Source organism: Plectropomus leopardus, chromosome 7 (assembly GCF_026936395.1).
Source record: "Plectropomus leopardus strain MGB_pleo_1.0 chromosome 7, ASM2693639v1, whole genome shotgun sequence".
Classification (NCBI taxonomy): Eukaryota; Metazoa; Chordata; class Actinopteri; order Perciformes; family Serranidae; genus Plectropomus; species Plectropomus leopardus.
This window is the reverse complement of record NC_142182.1, coordinates 6,347,360-6,364,122: the sequence shown is the minus strand read 5'-3', so window position 1 is coordinate 6,364,122 and position 16,763 is coordinate 6,347,360. Positions and strand designations below refer to the sequence as shown.

General features: G+C 37.4%; 1 protein-coding gene across 1 annotated transcript in view; it reads left to right on the top strand.

The window, feature by feature from the left end:
* The window catches only part of nlrc5 (NLR family, CARD domain containing 5), a 45,748-nt gene that overhangs the window by 25,179 nt on the left and 3,806 nt on the right, over window positions 1–16,763 (top strand). The window contains exons 25-54 of the mRNA XM_088079747.1: window positions 296–385; window positions 1,173–1,220; window positions 1,308–1,337; window positions 1,474–1,557; window positions 1,654–1,737; window positions 2,356–2,445; window positions 2,584–2,643; window positions 4,288–4,371; window positions 4,487–4,570; window positions 5,264–5,353; window positions 5,491–5,556; window positions 6,915–6,998; window positions 7,245–7,328; window positions 7,471–7,557; window positions 7,719–7,778; window positions 8,545–8,592; window positions 8,929–9,012; window positions 9,114–9,197; window positions 9,286–9,369; window positions 9,532–9,606; window positions 9,722–9,805; window positions 10,393–10,476; window positions 11,112–11,204; window positions 11,309–11,392; window positions 12,517–12,600; window positions 13,562–13,645; window positions 13,789–13,872; window positions 14,655–14,732; window positions 15,891–15,974; window positions 16,636–16,719. Coding sequence (XP_087935873.1) covers window positions 296–385; window positions 1,173–1,220; window positions 1,308–1,337; window positions 1,474–1,557; window positions 1,654–1,737; window positions 2,356–2,445; window positions 2,584–2,643; window positions 4,288–4,371; window positions 4,487–4,570; window positions 5,264–5,353; window positions 5,491–5,556; window positions 6,915–6,998; window positions 7,245–7,328; window positions 7,471–7,557; window positions 7,719–7,778; window positions 8,545–8,592; window positions 8,929–9,012; window positions 9,114–9,197; window positions 9,286–9,369; window positions 9,532–9,606; window positions 9,722–9,805; window positions 10,393–10,476; window positions 11,112–11,204; window positions 11,309–11,392; window positions 12,517–12,600; window positions 13,562–13,645; window positions 13,789–13,872; window positions 14,655–14,732; window positions 15,891–15,974; window positions 16,636–16,719 — 2,343 coding nt within the window. The remainder of the gene's footprint in view (window positions 1–295; window positions 386–1,172; window positions 1,221–1,307; window positions 1,338–1,473; window positions 1,558–1,653; window positions 1,738–2,355; window positions 2,446–2,583; window positions 2,644–4,287; window positions 4,372–4,486; window positions 4,571–5,263; window positions 5,354–5,490; window positions 5,557–6,914; window positions 6,999–7,244; window positions 7,329–7,470; window positions 7,558–7,718; window positions 7,779–8,544; window positions 8,593–8,928; window positions 9,013–9,113; window positions 9,198–9,285; window positions 9,370–9,531; window positions 9,607–9,721; window positions 9,806–10,392; window positions 10,477–11,111; window positions 11,205–11,308; window positions 11,393–12,516; window positions 12,601–13,561; window positions 13,646–13,788; window positions 13,873–14,654; window positions 14,733–15,890; window positions 15,975–16,635; window positions 16,720–16,763) is intronic.

Genomic DNA, 16,763 nt, shown 5'->3' with positions numbered 1-16,763 from the left:
TTCTCGCCAAACCGGTTGTGTAGAAAATGTGTGAGCAACGGCAGCTGCTAGGTTTACCCTGGGGCATTATTCAGTGTAAATGTCTTACTGAGAGCTAAATCATAATAATAATAGTAATGATAATAAAAACTTTATTTATATAGCACCTTTAAAAACAGAGTTTACAAAGTGCAAAGCAGAAGCGAAAAGGGTTTCTTGCAGAGGCAACATAACTTTAAGGGCTTAACAACAAATAATGTCCTTGACTAAATAATGTCCTTCCTGTCTCTCTTTTGTGTGTGTGTTTGTTTTTCAGTGCCAGTAACAATGAGATTGGCATGGAAGGAGTGGTGATGCTGGCTGGTGCTTTGTGCTCCCATCACAACTTAATACAAATTCACATCAGGTACTCTTTAGTTTGACATTTTAGGAATTTAAACATTTTATTAGAGCAGAGACAGAGTAAGCAGCTGTTTGAGTAAGCAGCTGTTTGACCACTTTTGCCATAGAGCTAATTAGGCAGATTTCCATTAACCCTAAAATTGTGCAAATTGAAATTCTGAATATGAAATTGGTCTAATAGAAGCACGTCCATTTCAAGAAAAAAAAAAAAAACATATTTCACAAAACTGCAATGGAAACACTTATTTGCTTTAATAGGCCACATGATGCTATGGCAATGTGCTTGTCAGCTCCCTCATGATGCAGCAGGAGCCACAAGAGGTGTTATTGCATCACATAACAATTCCTCTGTGAAATTGTGGACTATCACCTCCCAGAAATCCCTCATATGTGGCCGCTCCCATGTATAAGGGGCTTGCCTTTCCATTATCGTTCACATAACTCGCTTTCGATTAGAGATAATGATAGCAAGTACAGGGGCTGCAATAGAAATAAACCTGCTGATGTTTTGAACATCCAGCGCCATGCTTCTTGGAGTGTTATCGTGAGGGGAGGAGTCACTCAGTGGAAACGCAGTCATCTCACAATTGTGTTTTATTGACATTTTAAAAATATTGCGCAATTTTTGCACACATTTGTAATGGAAACCTGCCTATTTTCATCTGTTTATGTAATACAAGTATGTTTGGTGTGTAAATCTGCATTGAACTGAATTGATTAGACAATGGTCCTGTTAACTCTAAAGTGGTTTTAAAAGGTGCAGACTGTTAACTTAATTGTGTCCTTTGCAGTGATGGAGGGCGAGAGCAGGTGATCTTAAAGTTCTGCTCTGGCAAAAGGTAAAAAAGCTGCCTCTGTGAAGTTCTTCCATTCATCAGGATACCACTGTATGAACTTCTGTATATTAATTCTATGTCTTCTTTTAGGGGTGACAAACAGCAGCTAAAGATGTTCAGGTACAGTAAACTGAAAAAGAATCTAAGAAAAAATACATTTCATATACTTTTAAGTTCAGTTTTCTCTTAAATACAGTCTATACCAAGTCATTAAACTGAAATTAAGATACTAAACCCCACCATCTTTATGCTGTAGGATAAACAACAGCAGCCTTGTGCCATCCGATATCAGCACACTCTGTAGACGACTGGTCCAGTGTCGCTCCCGTGTGGAGTTAGAGTGAGAGTTTAGAGTTTGATTACTGTATTTCTACACATTATTATTTCATGATTATGAGCAAACACTAAGGAAAACATTGATATACTTTCATTTCAGTTTGTCTCACAGCACATTGTCGGACAGTGCCATCGAAAATCTGCTGAAGGTCCTGCCGAAGATGATGTCACTGCAGAGAATCAAGTGAGACACACACACACACACACACACACACACACACACACACACACACACACACACACACACACACACACACACACACACACACACACACACTAATATATTATCATAGGTGATTGCGTTTGTAAGTGGTGACATATTTTGTTGGATACAATTTGTTATGTTTTTTTAAGTGAAACGTAGACCAATGCTATTGGGGTATAAAGAAGAATTCATCTGTCATCTGCACAACAATCACAGTGGATCAATTGAACAATTTTTTAAAAAATAAATGTGCCAAATCTGTTGGCAACTTAACACAAATGATTTTTTTATGCTGTCATATAAAGGAGAAATTCCACAAAATATTACTGCAGTTATTTTAAACCATGACATATAAAGGTATTGTTTATTTTATTTATTCATTTATTAATAGTAAATTAGTAAAAATTTCAAAAAGACATCAAGCAAACTAGCAAAAAAAACCCAAACAAACAACAACAACAACAGTAGTAACACCAACTGAAACAAAAACCAAACAGATAAGATGATGAAGATATTGAATGTAGCATTAATTTGTTATTATTATCAATTACCACCTTCTCATTTAATTTGTATGAACTCTATCTTTTTCTTGTTTAGTGTCAGCCACAGCATCACATCCACATCTGGAGCACTGATGTTGGTCAGATGTTTGATGATCAGTCAGCGAATCACATCAGTGGAGCTCAGGTACAATTTTTTAAAAGTTTTTTTTTGTGTCCAGGCAGTCAGTTCTGTTGTAGCTACAACTAATAGGTGTTATTCAATATGTCATTTATCCATCACTGATAATGTTTTTGTTAAATACAACTTCAAACTCTTCTTCAGGCCTCAGACTGAATCCTTCATCCAGTTTGACAGCGTGAAAACTGAAGAAGCCAGCTGCAGGTCTGTGATCAGAAATTGACATACAGTATTTTTAAATGCAGTGTGAACTGAAAGAACTAAACTGAAACAAACTTGGCGGATGTTTGCTTTTATAGACTGCTCAGTCTGTCACTTGTCAAATCTAGCTTCCTCTAGTTTCTCTGTCAGTCTGTCAGTAGATATGTTTTAGTATAAAAATGATTATAAAACTGCTACCACCAGTAGAAAGTGCTGTCTGCCACAACTGAATATTTAAGTTGGCAGCAAAATGACATTTCTCAAACTGTAAACAGGAAACAACATTCTCAGGGGCTGTTTGGATGGCAATGTTTCCTGCATGAAACGTTAAACATTTGTTGCTGTGTGGCCTTTCTTTCATACAACAATATTGTTTTGGGGCCTGAAAATGCAAGCTTTTAAAACCGGGTTCCAGAGTATAATATTTTGAAAACATCACCCCCTCTGTCGCAGTGTAAACTAGCAATGCATCTGTCCTGTGATAACGGTGATGTCACGGCTGCACTTTGTGCATGCACATTACGTTTCAGACAAATAGTGAATAGAAGGACAACAATAACAATGGCGAACTAGCAAGCTGTGTTTGTGCTGCTGACTCTACTGAGTTTATCAATTCTTCTCTTGCAGAGTGTAGATTTGCTGCATCACTACTGTGCGTTCGCTATCGTCTTCTTGTTCGCTCTGTTGAAGAGCGCCTTTATGCACAAGTGTATTTCTGTGGTGTGTCATTAAAATGTTACACAGCTAACTACTGACCTGGCATGCATACTACAGCGTTTTCAGTATTTGCGGATTCGTGTACACTAGGATCGTTCTCACAAAGGAAAGACTTTTCTGTGTTTAGTAGAGCCATTCTCATCTAAACGTGCCCTCAGCCTTTTTTTTATTTTAATTTTTATTTTAGTAGTTAACAGAAAACAAAAATACACATTGCAGACTTAATATTTTGCTCTCTAAATTGTTAAACTGAAAAATTATATAACTTTTTAGAGCAGCTCGATATACTGCAAAAATAATGGAGGTAGCCTCCGTGACCTCACCCATTGGTTTCTGGACTGAAAAAAAAAAAACTCCCCCTGGAGTTGTCATGAATGTTGAAATTAGCAACAGAGACCAAAACCGTTTTAAGTACTAGGCTATAAACATGTTTATTACAGGGTTTTTTAAATTGGGTTTTTAATTCTGCTATAATTCTTTATATATCTGTCTTAACTGCAATATTTGGTATAATATTTCAACCACAGCTTTCCTTTGCGCAAATATTCGAGTGTGCAATATTCTCGCGTGCAACTCTTGAATGTAGGCTAAATTTAACTTGTTACACATATTGTATATATTCTTATTGTTATTCTTACTAATGCATATTTCTGTTGTACATATCTGTAGCATTGCACACATATTTATAATTTTAACTTACATGCTAGTTTTTTTACATTGCATTGTAGCATAAGGCACGGATTTATACAATTTACACACTCATGCCCTGAGAGCTGTTTACTCTTAATGTTATGTGACGTCATGTTCTTAATCAGCACAAAATAAAGAAGGCATTTTTTCTGCAAAAAAAAGATAAGTATGACAATGCCATAACTAGCCGTGCCTCACTCCTGTTTGTCTCTGTTTCTGACTGACTGTGTGTGCACGCAGGTTAACTCATTGTAGCCTGAACGCTGACAATGTGGAGGAACTGCTCGAGATCTTACAGCAGGGTCCCCAACTGTCTGACCTGGAGTATGTACCACTCACAAAACTCACACACAAATCCAGTCTCACTCACATACGTGTTCCAGTACTTACTCACACACTATTGGATCGGTAGCTGAGTTATTCTTTCTTTTGACTGCAGTTTATCAAATAACCAACTGGACGATGAAGGGGTGAAGAATTTTTTGGTTTCTCTGCAAAACCTCAAAATCACCGGCTATGTGAAGTAAGAAACATGTTATGAAATATTGATGTTCACCATTTTTAGCACTTGCATGCTTCAGTAGATAGAAAATACAGCCATTTAAAGTTGTATGCCCCTCCCCTAAAGCCAAAATAAAAAAAAAAAAACATATGTCCCTCCTCAGTGCTTAAAAAAATTATTTGACATACCTCATCCTTTTTTCACCACCCCCCCCTCTCTAAAACAGTCCCCAAATTATATTTAAATATTTATTTTGTAATGTAATATACATTTTGAAAAGGTATTATGACGTAGTGAAAAAAAAAACAACAATAAGGAGTATAGATTATTTCAGAGAATGCGTGGTCTTTGAAATTAACCTCAGTGTTATGGAAATGTCATAGAAATTTATAGGTAAAAATGCATATGAACCCTGCTGAAACTGAAGCAGCTAAGTGGAATTTAGCCCTTATTAATTTAGTTTATTAACCTATATGCCTTTCCTACTGTGATATGTCAAAATATCTTTTGTGAGAATGGCCCTTTTCAAAAAATGTCATGTCATATCAAGTTATTTAAAAGAAAAGCCAATATATTAATTTTCTTTTACCCTCAAATATCTGAATCGACAACATATACCACTCACTGCATAGACAGAAGTATAGCACATATGATAATAAATGGGTTGAATGCAGAATGACACTTTTCTGATCTTTTATGTGTCTTCATCCACAGTTTGAGCCACAATGGCCTGAGCCAGCAGGGGCTGTTGGAAGTGGCCGGCATGCTGTGCGTCTGTGACAGCATCTCCGCTGTGGATGTCAGGTGAGTGGAAATGAGAAAACAAAGGGCCGAGAAAGAAAGCAATAAATAAAGACATGAAAAATGGCAAGAACTAACAAAGTATTCATCCCTGTCTGTCGTTTTGTTCATGGACTCCACTTTCTGATGTCCGCTGATAGTTTGGGAGCAGAGGAGAGGTGTCTGATCTGGTTTACACAACATGAAGCTTCTGTAAAAACACTGAGGTAGGACAAAAATCCAAAAATACAGTAGTGCAAGTTAATAGCATGGGTAGAAACCCATTTAAAGGAATATTGTTTTTCAGTTCCTCACCCCGTGTTATGCTTTGATCGCACCCTAAATATCAGAACCCTACATGAACACACAGTTTCTGTCCAAGCCTGACCTGAACCAGTCTTTGTCTTAAAAACAAACCCTTGATTTCAATCAAATGATTAACTGGAACCATTTAAAGTGAGAAAAAAAATCTAGCACAGCACATTGTAGAACTTTACTGTGACTTTTTAGAACGAGCAACGCATTTCACCTGTAGTGTAGTTCTGTTCATTGTTTCGCTAACGGGAAACATTGTTTCATCATGTTGAATAACATATTTGATTGAATCAATATCATGCTGTGCCACATATTTATGATATAAACATTTATTATTTTATATTTATTCTTTTCATTATTACTTTACAGGAACTTGAAATGTATTTATTACAATTTTAAAAAATATTTATGTTTTGTTTTAAATAACATTTATGCTCTTTTTATGTAATATTTATGTTTTTTTTAAATAATATCCACAAAAATTTTTAAAATATTTTTTTTAATCTAACTTTTAATTCCAAGCAAAATCAATTAGTGTTAATGACTCATAATCATAAACCACATCAATGAGACACCAAATTACTTAATAAAAGTCTTTTAGTTTATAGCTTGACAAGAATTTATTTATTTTTTAATATTAAATCATTTATTACATGCTAAGGGCTTATGTGTTTCCTTGTATCAGGTGTCTTTCTTCTCTTCCTTCTGTTAATTCAATACTCTGTGGTCAGCTCTGTGTTTCGCTCAACTCTCAGTGCATCTTTGTATGTCTGGTATGCAGACACAGTAATGGGACCAGCAGATGATGATCACTGGTCTCTGATGCATGTTACACACATCTTTTTCATTGCTGGGGAGGCAGAGTTAACGCTGCCAACTAAGACATCGTTTAGCCCCTCCCCTTCTCTATCTCTCATTTTCAGTCCCTCTGTCTCACGCTTTATCTCCGTCCACTGGTTCTCTACTTTATTGCTGCTTTGTCCTTTCAGTCACTCCTCTCTGTATCACAGGTGGCCAAAGTCTGTGCCCCCCAAATAAAATATCATCATATCATCACATGGTGGTACGATTAATACCACAGTAGGTCAGAGTGACATCAGTGTTTAATTTTTTGCAGAAAGTTATGGGTCTTTCTGTTTGTTGTCTAATAGGCTAACGTTTCAGTGCACACTGCATTCATCACTTAAGCAGTGTAAACCTTTGAGTCCTAGTGTCTTTAATTATTCTCTGTTTGTTCTCCCTCCTGCAAACTTTTCTGCCTGTGTGCCAGTGTCAGAGAGAGCAGTTTGGAGCGTGACCATCTGATCAGATTAGCAGAAATCGTGTCTGTCTGTCCCAGGCTGACCAAACTGGAGTAAGTACAACTTCATCCTCAGACCATTTTATACTAACTCTCATTTTATTTTCATTTCAAGGGACTGTGAAAATACTGTTTTTCATGCTTTAAAACTTTTTTTTTTTTTTTTTTTTTTTTTTACATTTTTCTTTCTCTCCAAACGTAATGTGAGGACAGATTTTATAGAAACTGATCAGAAAAACATCTACGGAATAAAGTGTCTCAGGTTGCCTGGTGTTGATTTTATGACTGGTTTGTCCAAAGGTTCAGGAACAATCTGCTGCAGTCAGATTGGATTGAAGACTTTGTGAGACTGTTAAACAGCAGTCAGAGAGGATTCAGTGTCAGGTAAGAAGTAATACTGTAGATGTAGCCAGGCTTGTTGTGTGGGAACATTTCTCTGTAACTTGTTTCTTTCACTGTAGTGACAAAACTGCTGAATTATATTGTTTATACACTGAGCTGTATCACACTTTCTTTTTCTTGTCAGTATTGAGGAATGTTGGATCAGATCTGAAGAAGCTGTCGGGTTGTTGTGTCGCTGTCTGGATCTCTGCAGCAACATACAAACTATCAGGTGAGATATGCAAATGCATGCAAATAAACAAACATATTGGAAGACTGTAGAGTCTACAGTGTAGACTCTCTGTAGTGAAACACATATTCAGCTAAAGAATGTCCCACATCACCACATGTCCATTGTTATGTGTAACAGAAGTATACACATTTACTTTGCAGGATTCACCACACTACGCTACACCTGTTTCTGATGAAGTCCACTGAACTGACCTCAGTCAGGTAGTATATTTCGGTTCATATTTCAAGTCCCCCTCCACTCAAAAATATATTAATCTTATTGTTAGATTTACCGTCACTGTTGAGAATTATGTATGTTCAGGGTTTGAATCTGTGAGGCATCCATCTTCTGATGCGTGAAAGTTTTTCTCAGTTGAAAGCATGGAGTGTATAAAATAATGGCCGTACCAACACGACATCACCCATTTTGAGTTGGTGATTTGTGGACTCCGGTTGTTAAGCCTTGAGTATGGCATTTTGGCCATCACCATCTTGGATTTTTGGAGTCAGAAGTGACTATACTTGGGGGAGAAGGTGCAGATAACCCCATTCTGGGGTTACGTCATGGTTACATTAACAAATCACCGTTGTCACAATGGTAGCATCTTGTCAACAGATGACATGCATAACTTTAAGCCTTAATATGTGCAAATGGGTGAGTTTTAAAAAGAAATCCTCCTAGTTCAGTTGTCATGGACGTGGAAAGTAGTTATTGAAACCAAAAATGTTTTTTTTGTTGTTGTTTTTTTTGTACCGGGCTTTAAACATGTTTATTTCTGCTGTAAAGTTGGTCATTTTAAGGCGGAGGTCTATGGGGATTGGCTTGCTTTTGGAGCCAGCCTCAAGTGGCCATTACAGGAACTGCAGCTTTTGACATTTTCAGATTGGCTTCATTTTTCCAACCCCAGAGGTTTCCGCTTGGGTTTCGTGACATCACAACTGTTTAGTAAGCCAGTCATTTTTGGGTTTTGTTTTTTTGTGTTTTCAGTGATGACTCTGCAGATGTGACTCCATCAATGGCCACAGAGAAAATAGGGTACTTTTTTCCTTTATATGCATGATACTAAACATTGCATAGCACAGTTAATACCTTGAAGTGATGTACAGCTTTATCACAGCTCCACTGTTCTGCAGGCGTAACATTATTTCATTGTAGCTTGACTTCTGAAAATAAAAAACAAAGTTGGTCATTAACGAGTTAGACTTAAGTTATGATCCGCTCTCTCGAAATAAATAAATAAATTTACTTTAAAGTGAACGTACTTTGTGTAAAATTAAACAAAGTGCTTGCAGGTGATGCACCTTGAGAACATTCATGCATATTGACAGAACATGAGATTTAAGAGGCGAATTTATCTCTCCTCTCCTCCAGCCTCGTGGACTGTGCAGTAGATGGGTACCAACTTGAATCTATGAAGAACATCATCCTTCAGTGTCCCTTACTGACAGAGCTGGAGTCAGTACTCTTTGTTTTATGTGCGGATATAAAATATGCAAAAGACAAAATAACAAAAAAACAAAGTAAAAATAAATCACGTTTCTTCAAATTATTCGCAGTTTTTCCCACAACAGCATGGGTATAGAGGGAGCTGAGTTTTTCTATTCTGTCCTGCCCTCGCTGCCGAACCTCACATCTCTCAGGTGAGTGCTTTAATCACTGACAGTTTTACTTATGCCTGTTTTACTGTAAAGTTCCTGCATGACAAGCAGTTACTTTTGTCATCTGCAGTATTGGATCCAAAGAGACTTGTGTGACTGCGTTTGAGAAGCTCTCAGAGGCCGTACTGCAGGCTGCAGCCATTCAGTGCTTAAAGTGAGCAACACATACACTGACACATTTTATTATTCATCTGGAGTTTTTCATTCTGGGAAAAAAAACAAACTGTGGCAAGGCATGATTTGAATTTTGCAGATAGACAGAAATTTTTCTTATGTTCATAAACTGAAATGAAATCTTCATTTTTCTCTCTCCCAGTCTGTCAGGTCATGTGATTAGTGACACAGCCACCCAAATCATGACCACAGCGCTTCCCCGTCTGAGATCACTCAAGTAAGCATTTAACATCCAGCAGAAAATTTCTGTAGAAATGTACATTACTTCACAGAGCGATCGTCACTGATTATGAACATTAGACCATGTTACCCATTTGACTCCTCTTCTCTAGTCTGTCTCATTGTGTGTGGTCAGCTGCTGGAGGACTGAGGCTCGTTCAAACACTGCAAGATTGTATCCGTCTGGAAAACCTTTGGTAAAACACACGTGCATGAATGAACATGTATGCAAAAATGTCTGAATTTAAATAAGTGGTTTCAACAACGCAGGGATACTCAACTTGCTTTTTCCTTTGGGGACGCTTTTTCAAAATTACAGGAGGCCAGTGGCCAGTCACAATAGCCCCATACAAGTTTCTAGGATTTGGGATTTCAGGACATTTCTAGGATTTCAGCATGATTCTAGGATTTGAGGACATTTTTAGGAATTAAGGACATTTCTAGGATTTCGGGACATTTAAAGGATTTTAGGACATTTCTAGAATTTAAGGACATTTCTAGGATTTTAGGATGTTTCTAGACTTTTCGGACATTTCTACAATTTTAGGACGTTTGTACGATTTTAGGACATTACGGGCTTAGCTAGGTGCTCCCCTGCGGGGGGTGTTCCTCCACTGGCACTTCTTTGATTAAAAAAAGCTCTATTTTTTTGTACATCTAAAAAATGATTGGGAGGCCAGATTTGGTCCGTGGGTTGTAAGTTGAGTATCACTGCAGTAATGTCTGAACGTTCTAAGAGAGTCCATGTTTGTGTGTGTGTCTGTGTTTCTGTGTGTACCCAAAGTCTGGACTCCCTGCAGCTTAATGAGGAGGGCACGCTGTACTTGGCACACGCACTGAGAAATATCAGCTCCATTCGCAGTCTCAAGTAAGAAACACCATCTGCTCTACTGTAGCAGTCTCATCATTCCTGACCTTTACTACTAATTCTAAAGGCTAAGTAAGTTTAATTTGGCCTGTTTATAGCCCCTCATCATGTAGTTGAATTTATTTAATATACAAAACTAAGCCTGCCAAGCTATTCCAGGCAGTCTTATTATCTACTACTGTGGTCACATTGAGGCACTTTACTCACACATATCCAGTGCCTCTCCAATAATCTGCTCTATTTATGATTCACTTTCACTGTAACTGCCAGAGCCGCTGCTCGCTGCTCACATTGCAGCCACCGTTGCTGCAGCTCGTCATACCAGCTTGTCATCGGCTCTGCAGGCACCTCACTTACATAAGTTCAGAGGTCTGATCCAACACTCAACCCCAGGAGAAATTGCCATTCCCTGTTCTGTCATAGTGCTAAGTTGTAAAGTGTTATACGGCGATGAGCTGCAAGGTCAGGACTCGGACTGAAGATGTCAATGCTGTTTACACAGCATATAAATACATATCATACTTCCAGAGAGATCCACTCAGAGTCTGGCACCAGTACAACAGTTTGACAGAGCATCAGATTGCTTGGTTGAGCAGTAAAAGTGACCCTTTGTTTTTGCATTGTGTGTGTGCCAGGCTAAATAAGATTGCAATGGGACAATCAGAAGCAAACAGTGTTTTAGGTCTTCTGGCTGCTATGGAGGGACTCACACGCATGGAGGAGATAGAGTGAGCATGCTGCACATAAACAATTACAAGTAACCTCATTTTAGTCTGTTATGAAGCAAAGTTGTCAACACTGATTTGGGATGTGTTCTTTCTTTTGTCATCAGGTTGGAGGGCTGGAGGATGGCTGATAGAGGGATAGAGCAGCTGAGCAGACTTCTTCCTATCTGGACGGAGCTCAAGAAGATCAGGTAGGCAGAAGATGTTAATGGTAAATAAAAAACAAAACCCCGAATATATAAACCATAGTGCATGTTCTGATTTTGTTATGCTTACACGACCACAACAGCCACGGCACAATGTTTTCAGGTTGTCCGTCTGTCCATTCATACCTACATTTGTGTACACCTGTCTTTCCCATTCCTGTGAAAGCGATATTTCAAGAACGCCTTAATGGGAATTTCCTCAAATTTGGCACAAACGTGAACTTGGACTCAACAATGAAGTTGGAATTTGGTGGGCAAATATCACTGTGACCTGAAAATGTGTTTTGCCACTATTACTTTAAATTACCAAACTGTAATTAGGCCAACCCCCCTGCAGTAACGCTGAGGACCCTCTTGGGATCACAGACTCCACGTTGAAGACTCTTATAATTTGTTGCTTCTTTGCAGCAACATCCATATTTGAGACAATGCCTACTGTCATGACTTCATATAAGTCTGCTTTCAGGGTTTGTACAGTCATGAAAAACCCAAAAAACTAATGGAATTTGCAAATTCTATTACAAAGTAATAAAAAAGAACCGATAAGAGGTATCGATGGTCGTTTTTAGAGAATGTGTGGTTTTTAAAGTTTGACTGAAAGTCATGGAAAAGTCAGGAAAATGTATTGGTTAAATTGTTTATGAACCCCGTTCTTTGGTATTTATCATTAAATTCAAGGGAAAGCTGTACTTAAAGATCACTCACCAAATCTCTGTCGTGCTTATATGACGTGACACTCGCTTACAGTCAGACATTTCGGGCCTTTTATTGGACTGTCACCACCTCGTTTATGGGGACCAGCTGTTTCTGTCAGCAGCAGGTTCCTTCTTTGTCCAAGTGTTGGACTGACAGCTGCCGAGTGTTGCCTTCATCAGATGTTGCTGCTTTTATTTACTCATGACGTGATGCATTGAACATGTATGTCTTTTATAGCTGGTATGATGGAACGGCCGCAAGCTGTTTCATGGCTCCTCATAAAGTCAGCGTGTGTGTGGTACCACCTAGTGGTCGTATCCGAGAAGACACTTTTGCATTCTGCCTCTGACTACTTAATGAAAAAAATGCTTATTTTACATTTAATGTTGTGTGTTTATGTGTCCGTCTTTCAGTCTGTCAAAGAACCTCATCGATGACCAATCAGGAGACACACTACTGGAGGCTTTGACGAGCTGCAGACACCTGCAAGAGCTCCAGTAAGGACTCTTTTTTTTAATATGTGGTGAAATTCTGTCATCTATTAATTTTGCATTTGCACTGTTTGTAAGCATTGCTGACAACACGATGTAACATTCAAAGGAAACAAAAGGGACTCGGATGAAGACACTGTGGTGTCAAAAATCTGTTTGCATTATAAGCTCCTGTCCCCAGTTTCCCTTTGGAAGATTTGCTGTCCCGGAAATGAGAAGTAGCTGAACCTTGTTTTAGGCTTTATATTTAGATCCAATCAACACTTTTTAATTACCTCATATGAACACATTTAATCCTTAAAATTGTGTTCTTTGTCTTAAAGTATAATTTTCTATATGACCTTTTCAGCTATATAATAATATTTTGGTTAACTCTTTGAAATCTGAGCAAATTAGCTTGATTTCATTTAAGAGCATGGAAAAAAGCAATGAGCAGCTTCATAAGAAATGACCCAAAAATAAGCAAAAAAATGAGTAAAAACTACCTTAAAAAATTCAAGAAAATTACCTGAAATATAACAAAAATAGAAAGACAAAAGGGTTAAAAAAGAAAAGATAAGAAGACAAACAAGAAAATGACCTGCGGGGAAAAAAATAATTATTTTTATAGCATAATTCTAAATATATAACTGTAGTAATTCGAACTACATTTGTCTTTACATTCTCCCTAGTTCTTTGATAATTTTCCAATAATTTTCTTCCCCTCTCCCCTCCCCTCTTTTTCACCTTTTATAAATTTCTTGCATTTTGAGGGACAATTCTTACCAAATTGCTGATTGCCTATTTGCTCACATTTCAGAGGTTTAAATGCTTGTATAAGGTGTCTGAATGGAGCACAAAAAAAAAAAAAAACTGATGCTGATCCAGGTTTTAAAGGGTTAAAGCGAAGAACATAAACTAAAAAACATTTTCTTTTGCACATTTATATCAGTACAGAATAAAAACATAAGTTTGTGCTTTTTTCCAGTCTGTCTAGTAATAGCCTCGGTGATCTCACTGCTGCCAGGATGGCTCTTGTTCTGCCGTCACTGACGCACCTCACTGTGTTGGAGTAAGTCACACACACACACACACACACACACACACACACACACACACACACACACACACACACACACACACACACAAACACATTTACACACATTTATTATTACGTTGGTCTAACCTGTCCTGAGGTTTACGTGTCTTTTTTAGTCTTTCAGAAAACAATATTGGACAGGAAGGCTCAGCGAGTCTGTCCAGAGCAGTAATGTGCATGAGGAACCTCACCAAGATTCAGTAAGACTCTCAAGATCCTCCCACTGTGTTGAGAATCACAACTCTGACGGACAGGGTCATCTAAAACCTTGAAAAGTCATGGAATTTGCAAATAGCAATTTACAAGCCTGAAAAAGTTTCGAAAACTATATATACCATGAAAGTTTTGAAAGAAACATGGAAATCTGTGTAATTAGGTCAATCAGAAATATGAAAATCCCTCTTTTCTTTTTATTTTTTTTTTTTTTTACGGTTTCTGGCTGTGGTAATGGGTGTGATTTTGGTGATTTTGAAGAAAACACACCCTCCAAACATATTTTCTTCAGGATTCACCTAAAATTTTTAAAAGTCCAAAAATGTGTACAATAAAAAATAGACATTTTTTTCTATTGTTTCTTTGTCTATTGTCATGTTTCTTTCAGAAATCAACAAAAGCCAAATTAAATTAAAAAAAATGAAAAATATGCCTTCCAAACCTGCAAGCGTAGGGATTTGTAAAGCATATTTTCTTATATATATATATAATTTAAAAAGCATGCCTCCCCTTTATGCCCCCATAAAAAACAGACCCTTTGTTGTATTTAAATATTCTGTTTTTATCCTGTTCTTAATGCATTATTATTATTATTATTATTATTATTTAAATAATATTTATTTCATTAGGCTGTTATATAGTCTTGAAATTTGCCTCAAAGTCTTGGAAAAGTCATGAAAATGTATTGCTATAATGTGTATAAACCCTGAATGGATGACTTCTTATTAGCTTAACAGTAAATAATATGATTCTTTTTCTTGTGCGTCAGTCTGACCTCTGTTGGGACTTCAGAGCTGTGTGCTGTAGCTGCCAGTCTGTCCAGCTGTCCCCTCATACAGGATGTGAGGTAGGTTAAAAAAATGATAATTATATAATATATTGTCTGTGAATTATGATCACTGAAAGACAGATATTACAGGTACTGCTAAAGTATCTCTTTAAAGGTTTACAAAACAAAATCAGTTTTCTATAAACCGTTTACTAAACTTAAATAACATGAAACTGATGTTAAAGAGGCAGTTCACCCCCAAATTAAAATATACATTTTTCCCTCTCACCAGTAGTGGTGTTTACAGTCCTGGCATATATACTGCAGCGTTTCAGTGGTGTTCAAAGCGCCCAAAAAAATACAATTAATATACTCAACAGCAATGTCTCTCTCCAGAAATCATGACATGGTTACTCAAGATAATCCACAGACGTTGTTTTGAGCAGTTTCATGCAGGAACTATTTTTGCAACAGAATTCACTTTAAGATTTTGTTAACTATTTTTAAATCCTTGCATGGTTTGGCTCTGATTTATATTTCAGAACTCTTAACCCTTTTAACAACTTTGTAACTTTGGTTTAGAAAAGCTTATTAGAAAGCTTTAGAAAAGTTTATTATTATATATATATTATTATTATTTTCTTTCTACCAAATTACACTGGTTAACTGTATCACTGTGCAGAAGGAAGCGTGCATCTACTCATGAACGAGAGGCTCGTACTTGTGACAGCATGCTGATGTAAACATTAACGGCATCCTCCTCAGTAGAGCTGTAATGTAAGCTAGCCCAGTGCTCAGTGCGAGGTAAGATTAAAAAACAAATAAAGATAATTTTAATAATAAAAGATAAATAAGAAAAATGCTCAAACTGTAAATAAGTGATAAATGACAGAAAAAATAAAGAAATATGTCAGAAATAATAAAAGGATAGGAGGTAGTAAAACTGTGAAACAGACCAAAATGTATAAATAAATAGTCAATAGATAAATAGATAACATTCAAGTAAAAGCCAAACTAAGACGCTAGTTTTCATTGCTGCCTATAATCACAACAGTGAGCGACGGCATTTCTCTCCCTGCGGTGACGGAGCTCTGAAGCAGCTTTAAGCCGCCTACATGTCACATGTACCTGAACATGACATAAACATGATTGATTCTGACTCCAGCACTGATCGAAGTGTTCAGAGGAATTGTTTGTTTCGAAATTCTCAATGACTGCGTCTCTTTCTGTCTCCAGTCTGGGATGGAATAACTGTGGTGATGAAGTGGCAGTGGAGCTGGCCAGAGTTATGCCTCTGTGTCAGAGGCTGACCAGAATAGAGTGAGTTTTCACACACACACACACACACACACACACACACACACACACACACACACACACACACACACACACACACACACACACACAGTTTTTGTGTACATTTAGTACGATTTCAGTTATTTGTAATTCCTAGTCTTCCTGCAATTGCACCGGTGGCTTAACATTTCTTTAAATCTTTATTCAAGTTGTTTAGTTTAATGTCTTTACTCAGGGTTCCCACAGTCATGGAAAACCTGGAAAAGTCATGGAATTTCACTGTCATATTTTTCAGGCCTGAAAAAGTAATGGAATTTTTAAAAATCATTTAAAGTTTTGGAAAAATCATGGAATTTGCTGTATGTAATAAAACTGTTAAAATAATCTTACGTGGATAACCTTTTACGTAATGTAACATACAGGAGAATTCATTTCCTGTAGCTGCTGACGTACAACAACGTGGCTCAAATATGCGTTGATGTGTGACAGCATTTTGTTTAGCGTTTTGTCTTTCCCTTCCTGTATGCCAGCTGAAATTATGTGCACACCCTGCAATGTGGAAAGAAAAACAAAAATCTGTATTATATATGGGTCCTTGAAAAGTAATGAAAAACTTTGACTTATGTTTCCCTCACACACTTGGAGTGAATGAAACGCTGTGTATGTGTGTGTTTGTTTCCCTCAGTCTGGAGTCAAACACCGTGAGTGTTTTCGGAGTGGAGGCCCTGTGTAGAGCCTTACAGTCGTGTCCTTCTGTCCAGCTCATCAGGTAAACTCGTAGTGTCTCACCCAAGGTTTGGCTCATACAGGCAC